The following is a 17,060-nucleotide window of genomic DNA, read 5'->3' as shown; positions in this document are numbered from 1 at the left end:
TTCCCCAGCCACAGGTAGTTGGGTTGTTTTATGGAGACCTGGGGATTTCCAGCCTGATTGGGGAGGGTTTGTGCCCTGCAGGGCAGCCTTCCTCCCCTGCGCTCCTGCTGCCCAGCCCTGCCCTGGCTCCCTGGAATTCACAGCAGGTCCCTGGAATTCACAGCAGGTCCCTGGGATTTACACCAGGTCGCACCTGAACCTCTAATTCCTTTTCGTTTCCCACCTCAATGAGAAAGGGAAAAGAAAAAAAAAAAAAAAAAGAAAGAAAAAAAAAAAAAAAAAAAAGGGGAGAAAAAAATTTAAGAGAGAGAACCGATAGCGCCTGAAGTCCATTAAACACTTCTCAGCATCCTTCTGCTGCCGGGGCTGGGGCTGCTCCGGCTCCAGGAGGACGGGGGATGCTGTGACAGTGACCCGGAGGCTGCGGGGCAGGGCCGGGACGGCAGCACGGGAGCTGTTTGCCATCTAGTGGCTTCCAGCAGCTCTGGCTGAGCCTCCTCTGCCTCTCCCAGGGCAGCAGCCCTGAGGGAAAATCCTTTTTCTCTTCCCAAGAGCTGTAAGGAAGGCGAAGGAAGGTCAGAGGAAGTAAAGCCCCAAGGGTGAAAGGGCTCGTTTATTACTCAAGGAAATGATGCAAATAATTCTTCAGCCTTCTCACAGTGAAGAGATGGACCTGAAGTCTTCAGTTTTCACCCACCCACCTCCAGCCCAGAGTTCAGGGGCTGGAGAAGCCTGGATGACACAGGGAGTTTGCTCTGCCCTGCTTTACCCCAAAGCGACACCAAGGCCATGATGGAGCTCTCCGTGTTCCCAACTGCTGTTTCCTGCTGGTTGAACTGGGAGGAAGGCAGGAACTGTCACAGCAGAGCTGTATCCTGCCCTGGGGATGTGTCCCCCACATCTACAAGACCGTGTGAGGGCAGGGAAAGAAAGGAAAAACTCCCCAGGTTTTATTTGAGGGCCCTGCTATGGTACAGAAAGAAGCACAAGCACAGCCTCTGTGAGGGTCTGCCTCTACCCTCTGGAGTCCACTGAAGGCACCCTCGATGCAAGGGGACATTGACTCCTCTTCACCGGTCCCACCCGTCCCCTGTTGGGTTTTCCTGTCACCTCTTTGGTTCTCCTGCTTTACACATTTCAGCCAAAGCCCCGAGCACTGGTGTTCTCTTCCCCTCAGAGCACATTGCTGCCAAAGGAAGGGGCTGATCAGTTTTCCATTTTCTCCCCTGCAAGCCTCAACCTTTGTGAGCTGCTGCTACAGCTGCTCTAGCAGGACAGTAAAAAAATAACGCAGAGAAAGCAGTGAGCTGTGGAGCAAAGGGGCCTCTGCCTTCCTCGGCTGTGTTTTGATAGGAATACAGGAGGTTATGGGGAGAAAAAGCAGTTCCTTCACCCCAGACGTGACGGAAAGGTGGGAGGTGAAAGCAGCAGAGGGTTTTCCTGAGCCTGGCTCGGCCCCAGGTGCCAGGAGGTGCCCAGGAGCTGCTCAGTGGGCACTGAAGACGCCGTGGAACCCGTAAGGCATTGGCACCCCGACCTCTGCTCGCCCCAGCTCCTGGAAGGTCTCTGCATCCAGGACGAGCAGGAAAGCACTTTGGTTCTGCAGGAGGAGGAGACAGGCAGAGTCAGTGTCCAGGCTGAACTCCTTTGCCCTGTGTTTGCTCACAGAGCAGACACAAATCCCAGGAGCACCGAGACCCACAGGCTGCACTTGGAAAACAGCAACATTCTGAGCAAAACTCCTGCACTGCCTGTGCTCAGCCACGACAGAGCCAGGCCAAGGGCAGCAGGGAACCACCTGCCAGGGAGCCTCAAGCTTTAAAAGGTGAATTAATGCTGTGTGACTTTGACAAACTAGTGCCAGCACGTTACCTCAGTGGGGGACACCACCACAGACAAGATGACTCCGCTGTCCTCTGCCGTGGCGTTAGGCACTGGCACAAACACAGGCTCTGATGGGTAGCATCCCTCCTCCTGCCAAATCTAGCAAGCACAGGAACATCTGGATGAGTTTCAGAGACACAGGGATGAGTTTCAGGGACATAGGGATGAGTTTCAGGGACACAGGGATGAGTTTGATTTCATTAATACTTGTCTACAACAGGAAGCAGAGTTATAAATGCTCCCCACAAAGGCACCTGGAGATACTCTGTGCTCCAGGAAACTTAGAGTTCAACCTTTTAAATTTGGGGGGGATTTTTTTTTTTGCATTCCAGGAGTGTGATGGTGCCATCCCCTCCTGTTTGGTGACTGTGCCACGTTCAGAAGGCTCCGGGTGAGGGATGAAATTGGGAATCTCATCCCAGACCCATCTGGGCGCAGCCCTAAAACCCCCATTGAATGACACACGTTCAAATCCAGCTCAGTGGAAGGATTTGATGAGCTCACCTTGAAATTCTTGGTCTCCACATCCACCTTGATCAAGGAATCTCCAACCAAGTGCCCGAAGCCGCAGCCGTAGAAGTAGCGGTACCTGCGGCCGTTGTAGCGGCTGTAATTGATCTGGGGGAACTCCAGGCCCCCGACTCTCTCAAAGCCCTCAGGGTGGAGATTTTCGTGTGTGCACCAGACCTGGGAGGAAGGTGCAGAAATCACTGCGGGGTTGGTTCAGCTTGGACGGGGCGGGAGAGGGGACAGGTCCCACCGAGCGCGGCACAACCAGAAGTGATCAAAGCTCCGAGGCACAGGGCAGGAGCTGCAGCATAAAATGCCTTTGTGGTTTGATACACACCTTGCCGTCTGCACCTTTCACAGCCTTTGCCTGCGTGTAAGGCAGTGGGTGCAGGTTTTTCCCCACGGGTGTGTCTGGATCCACGTGCAGAGGGAGAACAAAGCGGCGAGGGAAAGCTCTGGGGACGGAGGCATAAACCTGTTACAGAGACACGGAGCGATGGTGACGGGGACAGGACAGACATCTCAGCCTAACTGCACTTTTTGGGGAACAATTCTGAAGTTTTAGACACCCCAGAATTCTTCTTCTTCTTTTCCTTGTGTGCTTGACCAAGTTGTGGTACGGTAAAGCGCACAATGGAAAGAAGAAGTTCCCTGCACGTTCCAGTAATTCACAGCAGAAACCAAACCCGCAAGAATGAAAAGGGCCAGCATTGCTCTCCCAGTAATTAACGCTGAGTTGGGTATGCAAATCAGCCCATTATCTCCAAATCCAGCAGTGGCACGGACACTGCACTATGTTTTATTTAGTTGGAACAGGCTTATACTGATTTATATCACCCTGTGGAGAAGCAGGAGAGCACTGTGCCTGCAGGATTCCCTCTGCCATGCTCAGGTACACGTGGATTCATGGCTGGAAGTGCAGGGGAATGATGATGGATTTACCTGGGGAGCAAAATGCAGCCCCCAGTGCAGCAGACACATTGAGAGGGATAATTCCACCACTTCCACCAAAGCTCTGCTCAAGCCAAGCTTATAACCCATTTTATTCTCATATAAATAAAAGAGATAAGGGCTCTGTTTTGGTGCCTTTCAGTTACCGCAATCTGCAACTCACCAGTTCAATTGTGAAACATCACTTTAATCACATGTTAATCCTGAAACTCTGCTTTCAAAACTTCTCTGGTTCACGTAGCCTGGCCGGGAACTGCACCAGACAAAAGAGCCTCGCCAGGGTTAGTGAGCCAGCGAATTTGGGGAAAGGAGACAAGCCACGCCCAGACATTCCTGAGGCTCTGGATGCAGGGAAGTTTGAGATTCTGTTCTGAAATGACTCCTCTGTGTGTGGAGTGTGTGGAGTGTGCTGGTGATGCCACTGGGAGAACATGGGAAACACAGACCCAGTGCAGACACCAGGACACCTTCAGCCACATCAAATCCCACCTGGGCTGTGCTCAGAGAAGGACAAAAAAACCCCGGGATTAACACTCTGCCCTACCTGAATATGCCTAAAAAAAGTCTTTAAAAAAACCCCAAAATAAAAGGCAGGAGAAAGCAGAACCCGATGGGAGACAGCTGTGCTCCTTTCAGGTCGGAGCTGAGTCGGTTCTAGACACTCAGGACACAGACAGAGGAAGTTCAGCCCTGTCTGGACATGCAGCAGCTCCCCCCAGCACTCTGGGTTTCCATCTGCGGGCTGAGAAACTGAAAGTACCCCAATTTTCCCATGTGAGAGCTCTATGCAAAATAATGCCCCTCACACGGCCTGAAACGGGGCTTTTCCCAGAGCCGGACACAATAAATAATTTATTTGGACATGCTGTTGTGAGGTGACTGCGGGAACAGGGTAGGGGTTTCTGTGGTTATTTCTGTCATTTTCATAAAAACTGCTCCTTTTCTGAAGTAATGCCCTAAAGAACAGGGTTCCTTTTTCTTTTTTTTTCCATTTAGACGTCACGCTACAACTTATTTTGCATAATTTCTTGGGGGAAAATTGTATTACGCAAGGATAAGGAAAATAAATGTCATAAACCCAAGGTTTTAAAGCAGAAGTAAATTCTGCCAGGCTTGGAGAGTTCCGAGGGCACGCTCCATGGAGAGAGATTTAAAGGGAGAGAAAGAATCAAGAGATGATCATTTCAGTTTTTATGGAGTCGTGGTTGTGTGGGTCTGATATTTCTGGGTCTGAGAGATTTTGAACCTGCTGACAGCTGCTGACTTTTTTCCAAGGAAAAATTTCTCAAGAAAGCTTCTTCTCAAAACAATCTTGGCCAACAACTCTCCTCTTTCAAAACAACCTTTCTCCAGGTGGGGTTTTGCTGTTTTTCCAGTTTAACAAAATGGATCAGAGAGGTGTCGTTCCTATTCACCAACCATGGCAAGTCTGCATGGGAACACCTTATAAAAGGCAGTAAAATCAGAAAATAAAGGGGTTTTTTCTGTGCTCTCTGCCTACTGAAGTATTTGGAGCCTTTCTTTGGTGTCTGCAGTGACAGCTGTGCTGTCCCCACGGTGTTCTCCATCGCTCCCCATCCCACCGAGCCCAGCTTTGCTGCACAGAAGCAGCTCCTGCAGCTGATTCTGGGGAAGCAGAGGCAGGGATCTCACCTGGTCCAGCCCTTCCCCGCTCCTCCTGAGGTTCTGCAGTGTGTACAGGGCCAGGCTGGTGCCCTCGTCCTGGCAGCACAGGTCCAGCACCACGCAGCCCTGCTCCTCGAAGGCGTTGATTTGGTGGAAGGTGACGAAGGGTTTGGAGCACCACTGGCCCGGCAGGACCTGCAGGGAGCACGGGGCAGCTGCTGCTGCTCTGCAGCACCTCAGAGCTCACCTGGCGAGCTCCCAGCCTCACCTCACACAGCCTTCCCCTCTCTGCCCCCCGTTTCAACCCCTCTCCTTGCCTGGGGTTTGCCTTCTGTCCCTGTGCTGCCACAGAGGGGCTGCTTGAAGCCAGCAAGGAGCAAAAGCAGAAGAAGAAAACTCAAAATATCAAGCGGCCCCTTGCTGGGCATCTCTCCTTTTTTACACTTTGTAGTGCTAGGGACCTGCATCTTACACCTTGTGGTACCTGGGACCTGCATTTTACACCTTGTAGTACCTGGGACCCTGTGCTCAGGTCTCCTGAGCTCCAAACTGCTTCTTCCTGCTGCCCTTTTAGGGCTGGCAAAGAAATGAATGAACAGAGAGGAAAACGCCTGAAGAAATCCCATTTTTAACAAATCGACGCCCTGCCTTTAAAGCCTTTACTGCAGAAACTTCTGGACTGATCCTTCATCTCCCCACGGCTGCCAGGCAGCACTTTTGGGATGTAAAGTTCCAGATGAGCTCCTGCAGGGGCCCAAGACCCCCTCACCTCCCCGGTGTGCTTGTTCACCACGTGGAAGTGGGTGTTGTGCTGAGGCTCCCAGTTTATCCCGTCGTAAATGGCTTTCCCACAGAGCTTGGAGGTGATGATCTTCAACAGGTTCAGCCTGAGCGGCTGCTCCACGAAAACAATGTAGTTTTCAGTCATTCCTGAGGGCACAAGGAAGGAAATATCAGCCCCAAATATGAGGCCAGGAAACATCTCAAGGGCAGGGAGAACCGGAGAGCCCTTTTTGAGCCCCCAAATTCCCTGAGTTTGGGGTGGAGCCTTACCAAAGCTGTGGTAGTAGGACGGCTTCGCCCTGTCCATGGGAGGGATGGAGCACAGCACTTTGGCTCCTTCCAACGTGTCCCCGTGGCCTGGCTCCTGTGGGGGCACCCTGATGATGTTGTAGCTGGATCCTGGAAAGGGGAAAAAGGTGTTCAGAGTAAAATCAGGCTCTGCTCCTTCCTTGGAATCACCTGTCCTAAAGCAAGCAGAAACCCAACAGCCACTAAAACATTCTACAGAGGATTTATCTACCAAAAAAAAACCCCCAAAAACTCAAACAAAGGGAGTTTAAGAGGAAGCAGAAGGATCTTGTCAGTCTGGGAGAATGCCAGCTCTGCCTGCAGTGCTCTCCTACAATAACAGGGGCAGGATGAAACCAAGCTCACAGGAAATGAAAACTCTGAGCCTTGGTGATGCTCAGTTAATAAACCTGAGCATGTGAGCAGGAAAGGATGGCATTTTTGAATAAGAATAACAACAATAATCTAGAGTTTGGCGTGTCCAGCTGAAAAAAGCATGTGGTACAGAGCTGGACTTTGCTAAGGCCAAAAGGAAATGAAAGCAGCAAGAATGAAAAGTGGTCAAAACCAGAGAAAATGTGGAGCTGGCCCGAGGGATCACAATAAAGGGCAGTGGCTGTTTGCAGAGGCCTCTGGAAAAGAAGGATTTCACACAGCTGACAGGGGCTCTGAGCAGCCATGGGGATGGAACAGGATCCTATCAAGGTGCTCAGAGTTCTGAGAAGAAGAAAAATGTCCCATAAAACTCAGCTTTGCTGTGTGACAGCCAAGTGACCAGAATAAATTCTGTCTTCTCTCCTGCAAAAAACCTTTATGGTGCTCATCAAACCCAATTACTGTAAGTGAAAAACACGTGACTAATTGTTAAATTTCTCCAGAGGAGGCTTCAGCAGTGGATGAGACTTTGAAAAAAAACAAACCATTCTCCTGTTTTCCAGCAAAGCTTGGGAGAGGAAGAGGAGAATTTGCTGGATATTCCCTGGCCAAAGTCCAGAAGCATCTGAAACTAAATCCTGAGAGGAGCCAGCTTTATGGGACAGACTGACACTGACATTTTGACTCAGGAACAGCAATTTCCAGGTGTCTCCCAAGAAGCAGCCTGGCCGTGCCCAGCTCACCGTGCTTCCCATAGGAATTGCCCATGTTGTAGGTTGTCCCATCAGACTCGTAGTGGGGATGGGCTGTGGCCCCATTCACTGCAATGAACTTGCTCCAGTCCACCTGCAAAGGCCAAAGGTTTTCAGTCAGGGCAGAACTTTCTGAAGGGTGGGTTTGGTGGGAGTCTGAGGGAGAGGAGCAGATTTTATTTGTTGTTAATGACGTGGCATCTGGGCTCCAGCCTTCATTCTGCCTGCAGTCTTCTGAAACCCTTGAGAATAAGGATATTTCTCTCTCAGTAACGCAGAACTAACAGCAGTAGACATTCTTTGGAATACACAGATATTCCTTAAGCTGGCACAGTGGGAACGTTGCCCATAATAAGCATAGGCAGGTGTGTGAAGGGACAGTCAGCTGCCCCAAAAAATCACCATTTGTCACTATAAAAGCACTACTGGGGAGCTTAAATGTGAAATCATCCCTTCCATTTCTTCACTCAGCCAAAGAAACAATACCAGTCTGCATCTAAAAAAAAAACAACAGCTTGAGGGGATTTTTTTTTTTTCATTTTATGACAGGATGGTTCACCAGAGCTGAACCTAAAAATCCCCACGTGTCTTTTCACGGCTGCACTCTGCTTTACAGACAGATCAGCTGGCAGATCAGCCAAGATACCGCAGTGGCTGTGCTTTGCATACAGTAAATTCCTGACTCACTAGTGATCCTGCAGGGAGGGACTCCTGGAGAGGCTCCCTCAAGGCCTGAGGGATGCTCTGAGCTGGCATTTTTCTGGTGTCAAACATGCCCAGCAGTAAATACTGATTCAGGAAGGGTCAGAATCCTCCCTCAGCCCTTCTCACAGCTGTCCAGCCCAAATCCCCTCCAGGGGGGACGTGTAGATTATCCAGTCACACTCTTGAGAGAGGATGCCCAGGGAAAAACTTCTCTGTTTTGGTCATTTCCTACCAGGGGGAGAAAATCAAATGGCAGCTGAGCCACCCTTTTGTAACAGAGGGTTTGATCAAGGGAGTGTGCAAAGCTCGAGGTGTAAAAAGCAGATGAAGAGAATCAATACGAAAGCAAAGCACCAGGGAAAAGGCAGATGCGAGCTCAGCAGTGTTCACTTTTGTCTCGTACACAGGAAAAAGTTGTTTCCTGTTGTGGTGAGAGGTGCAGACAAGCCCGGGCAAGCAGGGAGAGCAGAGGAGAAATGCCAGCTGTGCCTGTGACAGTGACAGTGACAGCACCTCCACCCCTGAGAGCTGCCTCACTGCTGCACAGCTCATCCAGGGACTGGAGAGAGAGATGCTGCTGCTCCACACAAATCCCTTTGGAACTGGAACTGGACCTCCCCTTGATGCAGCAAGGGATCACCTGTACCCCAGCTCCTTTATCCCACCTGCCCACACCTTCTCCTTCGTTTCCAGCGTCTCTGGGTCCACCTTGTGCATGAAGATATTCTCGTTGCTGACGTAGTAATCCCCTTTGTACAGCACATAGTTGACACTGCAGTTGTCACTGGGCTCTGAAACAGAAATCCCGGAGTTGGGCACGGCTCTGTGCAGCTCATGTCACATTATGGCAAGTTAGATGTGTTTAAACAAATAAACCCATTTGCGGTGACATTAATCCCTGCGGGGTTGATTGGAAATATCTCGCTAATCTACAAAGGGAAACTGTCTGTGCAGGGCCAAGGGTTACAGGGACAAGGCCAGGGATGGAAATCACCGCTGGAGCTGGGCAGAGGCAGAGGGGCGATGTGGACAGCTCTGGAACATCCTGAGGGAGCTGGGGTGGGAATTTGGGAGGCGTCACCATGAGTGGAGGTGTGAGCACCTCGGGAAAGGACAGATGAGGGAGAGGAGAAACAGAGGATGGTCACAGCATGAGCGACAAGCTGTGAACTCCAGGCCTGGGCTGCTTTTAGTGGGGAACACTTTGCCTGCATTTAAGCCTCTTTCTTCCCTGACGTACACAGAATCCTAAAGGCACTGGAAGTTCCATTCCTGTGCAGCACCATCCCTCACCCTACTCAATAATCTCCTGCCCCTTAGTCCAGGAAGGGAGGGATTAGCCCACTTACCCTACGAGCTTAGCAAGGCAAGGTGTTCTAAGGGCAAAGCTGTGTCTCAGGTAGAACACCAGGGTGTAATGCTCATTATCAGCACTGCACAGGATGTTCTCTCGGGGAGAGCTCTCTTCGGGAAATTCACAAAAAGATCTGGGATTGAGCAAGCTGAAGTGGCACTAAAACACTAAACCCTGCCTCCCCCAGCTGAGGCTGACACCAAATTTGCATAATTTTGGCGTTTTTGGGGTCATATTCTAGGGAAAAAAAAAAAAACAACCCACGGGCTCACAGAAAGCCTGAAAGTCTGCCAGACTTCCTCACCCCTCCCTCCCTTCCCACCTAACCACAAGTTCCTCCAAGAAAATCCTCAGAAGGCTCCTCCATCTTTTACAGAACCTTTCACCCTTTTTTTCCACGCTCTTACGGATCGGCTCGAAGCGGGACAGGAAGCGCCCAAAGATGCTCTTGCAGGGGTCTGGCATGGCCAAGGTGCCAAACTCAGAGGCCACGATACGGTTGTGCTGATTGTTCCTCAGGTAGGAGCTGCTCTGCAGGAACCTGCTCCTGTAGGTCACTGTGCCATGGGCCAGCTGGAACTGGTGCAGCAGAGCCATGCCGTCAAACCAATGGTTAAACCTGTCAGGAGAGAGGAAAAAAAGAGAAATTTAGAGGAGTTGGGCATTGTAGGATGCTCTGTAGTAGCTTCTTTTAGGTTTAGTGATGTTTGTAATAAAAGCTGACTCCCAGATTCCCTGAGCTATTAAACAGGCACGGCTTTGGTTGGGAAAACACCTGAATCAAACGAAAAACCAAACAGATTTGCAGCAGGGGCAGGTGATGTCTGAAAACGCTGTGTGTAATGGGAAATGATCTATTTTTTTGGGAAATAGTCTATATACAGGTAAACCACCCACTCCTGCACGGGGAATAGAGTTAGTGCTGTACTGTGCAATAACACAAATGATTACTGCAGACCCAGAGGAGTTGAGCTCTCAGCTTCTTGCAGGATGTTGCTGTCTCCAAAGCAGGGAGTTTGGGACACTCCCAGAACACCTGCTGGTCTGACTCTGGGGACAGGAGAGGAGATCAGCTTTGGCCAGTTGCTGCCATCAGCTGACTTGTCAGTTATTGCCATGGCACATTCCAAGGCACAGGCAGCAAGTGCCTTCTAGGAATATTGGAGTGTGTTATTTTTAAAACTGGGTGGATTTGCTCCTAAGGCAGCTCACACCATTTGGTGCAACCGACTCTCCAAATCCCTGGATTTCAGAGTGCTGAGGGATGGGTTTTGTTCAGGGCAGAGGAGCAAAGCTGGGGATGTTTTATTCCCCATCCCACCACGGTGAGAGCCTCTCTGCTCTCAGCTTTTCCAGCCTGGGAGATTTCACCACTCAGCTCCACTCCGCAGGAAATGGGAGTTCCCAAATGCAGGAGGAGCAATGCTCTCAAAAGAGTGACATGGATATTTCTTCCTTCCCTTATGTAAAAAGAAACTGGAAGATGCTCTAAATAGTGATGGGGGGTTCCTTTGAGGTTTAGGCAGAGTTTGGGCCAGAACCATGTAAAAATTCATTTCAAGGAGACTTACTTGTCATTGCCAAACTCGAACTTGCCAGGGCCATTCCTCAGCAGATTTCCATTAATCCACTTGGGAATATGTCCTTTGACCTTGGCTGGGATGGGCTCGGGGGTCTCCTCCACGCTCTGCACCAAGGGGGAGATGCACTGCAGCCCCCTGGGTCTGTGGCAGAGGATTTGCTCCTTGGGGGGGCTGGGCAGGTAATTCTTGAAACCTGCAAAGAGAGCAGGGAGAACAAAAAGCAGGGCATTGAGATTTTCACTGGAATGAAGTGATAAATGCTAGATCTGGAGACTGGATGTCAGGGAGAAGAGCATTCAGCATCTGTAAGCGGCCGAGTTGTGGCAAGATAAAGCCACAAAGCTCAACGTACCCACAGGGAACTGAAAATCCAGTGGATTTTTCTCTGCTCCAGTTAATCTACAAGAGACACTAGTTCGGCAGCCCGAAGGGGGTAACAGAACATGGGATGATAGAAAAGATAATAGCTTCTTTTAATCAAAGAAATGTATATGTGGATTGAATTTCATAAAAAACTGAGAGAAGAAAAATAAAATAACTGTGATCCTAAAATAATGGAAGAACACAAATGAACACAAATGAGCCCAAGTCCATTTACAGGACAAAACAGATTTACAAGTTCTATTTGGCAGGGAAATAAGCAGAGAAGGATAATTTCTGAGGGAGCCTCTGGTTTGACTGCAATAACCCCTTTTGAGAGAACAAAAGCCCCAGGAGAGCATGAAGTGATTGGAATGCTGTGAGCTGCCAGTGATGTCAGTGATTGGCTCCCCCAGCCTGGTTTGCAAAGCCTCATCAACACAAGGATTGTTTCAGCAATCCATTTAGCTGCAGAGGTGGATTTACCCAGGGCTGCCTCCCTGCCCGGGCTGGCACCTGCCCATCCTGCCCTCACAGAAGCTCTCTGCTGCTCTCCCCGAGACCACGGAGTGCAGGACCAGCCTGGAGCTGCTGAGGTGGCAATGAAATACTGCTCAAAAAGGCGTGTGGCAGGCAGAACCCCATCACCCGGGGCTGCTGCAGACACCACACGCTGAGTGGAGTCCAGGCTGCTACAGAATTCACTCTGGTGTTTTTGCTCTTTCACCACCTCTGCTTCTGGTCTACATCCTCTAATCCAGGTGACCAAGTGTAGCTGCTGCCCAATTTCCCTCCTCTGAAACCCTTTGCTCAACATCACCAGAGGAAATTTGCTATTTCAGCCACAATATCTGCAAAAGAGCCGAGATGGGAGGTAGAATTCTTCTGAGCTTGTTTCTCTACACAAAAACACCCACAGGTTGGGTGCTAGGATTGCAGGAAGGGAAAACGCAAGAGTCCAATGTAGCTCTGCAATCTGCCAGTCCCCAAACCCTCCTCTAGATCTCTGAAGTGTTAACAGAAACGCAATTTGGTCTGAAAAGGTGCAAAATATGAATTAAGGAGTGAGAGGAACAAATCCCTAAGGACGTTTTTTACCCAAACAAAGCTGGCATGACTCAGGATGGCACGACATCAAAACTGTAAATGGAAAGTTTGGAAAGATACATTCCACAAAAGAGCCTGACCGGGCTGGAAAAGAGTTCCTGAGTCCAGCCCTCCCAACTGCTGTCCAAAAATTCTTATATAAAATTTTAAAATTATATTTTTAAACTCTCTTTAAAAATTATGATGTCTACAGACACTTATTCCCTCTTTGGGCAACTTGTCCAGATGATCAGGAAAATGCTTTGAGTTTACTAAAGGACATTATTCTTGTTTTTCTGGCAGCTCTGGTGTGGGGTTTGGATAGTTTTCCCTTCCTTGTGCTGTATTTAGGGTGAAGAATCATATCACTTCCTAAGCTAAGTAAGCCAAGGTCTTTTTGTTTTCCTTGTCCTGTGATAACCATTCACGTGATCATCTCAGTAATCCTTCTTGAAATCTGATCTAGTTAGAACTCATCTCCTTAGAATTCATTCCAAAGCATTTCCTACAAAGTGGAGTTTCAATAGAACGGATTATAAACGACAAGAATGTTTAAGGGAATGCCCCACACCCAGGTCAGAGAGGGAGAAAGAAGCACAGCAAGAGAAAGGATTATTTTTTTCTTCTGGGCATGACTCAGATGAGCTGAAGACCTTGGCAGAAATGAGTGCAAAATGGGAACAAATCCCAACACCCAGATGAGCCAAAACAGAAGCTTTCAGAAAGAAGACAAGTCAATGCAGACAGTTCTGACAGTTCCTAGCTAGGAGGAGGGAAGGCACGCAAGAAGAAAAAAAATTATATAAAAATATATATATCTTCCCTATTAAACAAAGATAGATTTGATTAACGACTATTATCTTTAATGTATCTTTGAATTCATCTTTGAATGCATCGAGGACGTGGAACGCGGAAAACTCTCTCTCAACACAACATTTCTGAGTAATTCCAAAGAAATGTTTCACCTTCGGGGGAAAGCTCATAAAGCCATAAATTAAACCTTTTTGTGACATCCAGCACCCCGAGAAGGGCCCAATCTCTCTCTGAAGAAAGCAGAAGACAGACTGGTTTTTAATATTAAATGCTATGTAAATAAAATGACTCCTCCTGTTCTGGCCACGCTCTGAGATGGAAGAACTTGAATCCACAGTTAAAGCCCGACGGTCCCAGTGGGGCTCTGTGTGTGTGCTGAACCTCTGAAAACCAGCACCAGATCACAACCTGTCCTCTCTGTACCCTTCCTTTCTCCACCACAGCTCCCATCCCACCTCAGACCTTTAAAAACAGGCTTAAGGTCTTTGGCACATCCAGCAGAGGCTAAACACGGAGCTGGAACTTTCCTCCAACCTTTTCTAAACGCAGCAGGTTTTCTAAACTGCAGAGTTCTGCTGGTGCCTTCCCAGCTCCTGTGTCCCTGCACACTGTGCTGTGCTCTCACCGCCCAGAACAGACTGGAGCCCAGCACTGATTATTTATTGATTATATCCAGAAATAGGATGGAAGGACCGAGCTCTTGAAGAGAAAGCTGCTGTGGGGGCAGGCACCACGAATCAGACATTAAATTGTGCTTCGACCCCGCTGGGTGGGACACGAAATCCGGAATGGTGAGATATTTGCTAACACTGGGATCACACGGGAGAGGGCAAAACCATTTTGATTTTAACCTACAAGCTCAAACCCAAGGCTCAGGAACCGCCTCTCCACGCACAGTGTAAGTGACTCAGAAGGACATCCAGAATTAAGAGCAAAATTCAACAAATCCAGAATGCTCATTATATTCCTCAAGTAGGGAGAGTGAGGCAAGAATTCTATTTTCCCTGAGGATCATTGGAACTGGGAATAATCCTGTGGCACAGGCTGCGTTCCCTATAAAACACAGAGCAGCACGAAATGGAAGCAAAGCAGTTTTCCCCGACCCCCAGCCCGAGCAGGAGCGGTGGATTTGTGTCCTCCAGACCCTTCCCCAGGGCTGGAGCTCGGAGCTCCCGCTGGGAATTCCGAAGGGAAGGTGCAGCACTTGCCTTGGGAGCGCCGGGAACTCCCCGTGCTGGGCTCCTTGTTCCATGCGGCTGCTCGGTTCCCCATGGCCAGGGGCTCAGGCACCCAATTCCTCGCTGCCAGCCACAGGAGCAAGGGAAAACAGAAAAGAAATGACAGAAAACACAGTGGGGAAAAAAATAATAATAATGAGCCGGGGAAAGATCAAAGGGAGGAAAGGAGAAAGGCGACAGCGAGCTCCAGCACATGAAATAGCTGTTGATTTCCCAGCAGAAATAGAATCTACACTTTGGGGTATTCTGGTGGCACAACAAGGCAGGTTTGAGATTTTTTTTTTTTCCCCCGGCTCTTTGGATATCTCAGAAGCAACGCTTTACATTTAAAAGGCACTAAAACACCACCGCCATCAAAAAGTGAAAATTCCCGTGAGGTCTGCCATGATTTTTGTCGGTTCCTAATATCTGGAAACAGGGTGAACAAATAAACAAAACAAAGGAAAAAAAACAAAAGAACACAAAAACAACACCAACAAAACCCCACAACCCAAACAAAGAGCAGCTGAAGCTGTGCAGTGAGGACAAAAAGCGCAGGATCGGGTAGTGATATAAAATCCTTTGGGGCAGTTCCCCAGTTCGGGTTAAAGCCTGGGCAAAGGATGCGGCTGCACAGATCCCTCTCCCTGCCCACTCCCAGCTGGCTCCCGGCGCAGAGAATCTGCCCTGTGCTGCTTTCCCGGCTCCAGACCATCTGTACCGCCGTAATCCTCGCCTCTGCCGTCTCTCCACACGACAAATAACAGACATTTCGGGCCCTTTAACAGCCTCTCCGAATCGCTCAGCCGAGAATTCCTGTCCCTAGGAATCGCTCTCCCCGATCCCCGCCAGCAGCAGCCCCTTCCCCAAGGGATGGGCTGGAAAGGATCCTTTCGAAGGCGTTTTTACCTGGAATGAATTGCATCAGAAAGCAGAGGAAATGCAGCAGGTGAGCGAGCAGGAGGCTGGCGGCTGACAAAAGGATTTTGGCGAACATATTCCGTGCGGCAGGAAGGGCACGGGCTGGGAGCGGCCGAAGGAGGCAGCGGTGCCAGGGCAGAGAGGAGGCAGCGATGGTCGCAGAGGTGAGCGCTGCCTCTCATCATCCTTTCACAATAAGAGCCGTAGCAGCAGCAGCAGCGCCCTGCTCCGCTGGGCTGGGGCGGATCCTGCCGCCCAAACCTCCTCTCACCTGGGCCAGGTGAGCTGCCGCTGCCCGGCCACCGCCGAGCCCCGGGAAAACGCTCCGGAGCTCCGCAGAGATGGGAAAGACCGCAGAGAATTGGCTGGGGGATCTGTGCATCCAGGCTTCCAGGTAAGCCCTTCAGAAATTCCCGTCACCTTCGTGTTCGCCTCTCAGAAATGCTTGGGATGCAAAATATTTCTGGTTCTGGGGAGCCATGTTGTACCTTAATGCCTCTCAGGGTTTTCAGAGTGTTGGCTGCCACGGCAGATTCCCGCAGAGAATCCAGCAGGATTCTGCCCAGGACAGAGCCTTCCTTCCCTGCGGGATTCCAGCGCTTCGGAATCGGGATGAAACATTTCTTTGGTGTCGTTGAGCAGCTCTCCAAAGCTGCGCTGTGCCCGGAGAGGGAGCAGCGACTGCAGGGACCCCATTCCACAGACAGATTACTTCTCAGCCGAAACCCGCTGTGAATTAAGCTGATTTCTCCCTGTCCTCCCTGCATTTCTACAGCTCCTCTCTTATTATTCCCACCCTTGAGTTGTGCTGTCTCTCAACAAACCCAACTGCTTCAACCCAACTGCTTCAACGTTTTTCCACAAATTGTCTTTTCTCAGCTCTTTATGACTTCTGGTTTCTGGAAATCTTGATTTTTTTTTACTCAACCCTTCATCTTCTTGAGATTATAGTGAATTTTTAATGTATGTTATTGATGCATTTGGGACTTCTGGCGTGCTGCTCTTTATTAAATAGATTATGTGCTCTAAAGTCCTTTTTCTAAATCGTTTGGGATAATGAGGAATAAGCAAAGCTGGAAGCAGATCACTATACAATACCACTATGAGGAAAAAAAGAGTATTCATTGACTTTTTCACTAATTTCTTTGCCCCTACTTACTGATTGCTCTGATTTTCTATATCGTCATACAAAATGGGGTCAATGACAAGCTGGACCCAGTGGAAATTCTTCCATATTAAGCCAGCTCTTCTCTTAAAGGAATTTTTAAAGTTATTGTTATCCACGTCATAGTTAAGAAATTTCCTCCAGACTCTCTCCAGGATGGGGTTTAGGTTGACTGAGCCATGGATCTTTGCCCTCCTTTCTTTTCCTGGGTGTTCCTCTAATGATGCAAAACGCCCACTCTGTTCTTTTCCACTGCCACCTTCAAAGACAATTCAAAGATCAAGTATTCCACCATTAACAAAACTGAATTTTGATTAGTTCTTGGCACAACGTCCTGAGCTCAAAACACCTCTACTCCCTACTACATTTGGTCTTTTTCTATTCTGACCCACATTTATGCTAAAAGCCAGTTTCATTTTAAGTAAAGAGTCAAAATCAGCCTTTTCTCAGGAAAGAATTCTCATCACTTATAGTCTAAGCGTTTTGCCTTTTGTAATTTCCCATTTTTAGCTTTTAGATAAGAGAAGAGCAATGAGAGGAACTGAGTTTTTCATCACTTACACTTTCCAGCCTGTGAAGAAATTCACAGCAAGCTCAGAATTGCAAAGGCTCAGTGTCAAGATCCCCTTGACTCCAAGAGGGTCGGAACTTCGTCTAAGATGCTCCCAGATTTTAAGAAAAAATCCA

General features: G+C 49.1%; 1 protein-coding gene across 1 annotated transcript; it reads right to left on the bottom strand.

Annotated features, from left to right (window-relative positions):
- Positions 1-928: 928 nt before the first annotated feature.
- On the bottom strand, positions 929-15,308 carry BCO2 (beta-carotene oxygenase 2). Its single transcript, XM_066334764.1, has 12 exons — positions 15,197-15,308; positions 10,800-11,004; positions 9,636-9,847; positions 8,550-8,665; positions 7,161-7,263; positions 6,025-6,153; positions 5,741-5,901; positions 4,999-5,166; positions 2,732-2,869; positions 2,389-2,571; positions 1,873-1,983; positions 929-1,600 (listed from the first exon to the last, which is right to left on the bottom strand). Exons 1-12 carry the CDS (start codon positions 15,282-15,284, stop codon positions 1,487-1,489), a joined length of 1,728 nt encoding a protein of 575 aa, XP_066190861.1. The 5' UTR covers positions 15,285-15,308; the 3' UTR covers positions 929-1,486.
- Between the last annotated feature and the right edge of the window lie 1,752 nt (positions 15,309-17,060).

This window comes from Sylvia atricapilla, chromosome 23, assembly GCF_009819655.1.
Source record: "Sylvia atricapilla isolate bSylAtr1 chromosome 23, bSylAtr1.pri, whole genome shotgun sequence".
NCBI lineage: Eukaryota > Metazoa > Chordata > Aves > Passeriformes > Sylviidae > Sylvia > Sylvia atricapilla.
The sequence above is the reverse complement of the archived record's forward strand: the minus strand, read 5'-3'. Positions and strand labels throughout refer to the sequence as shown.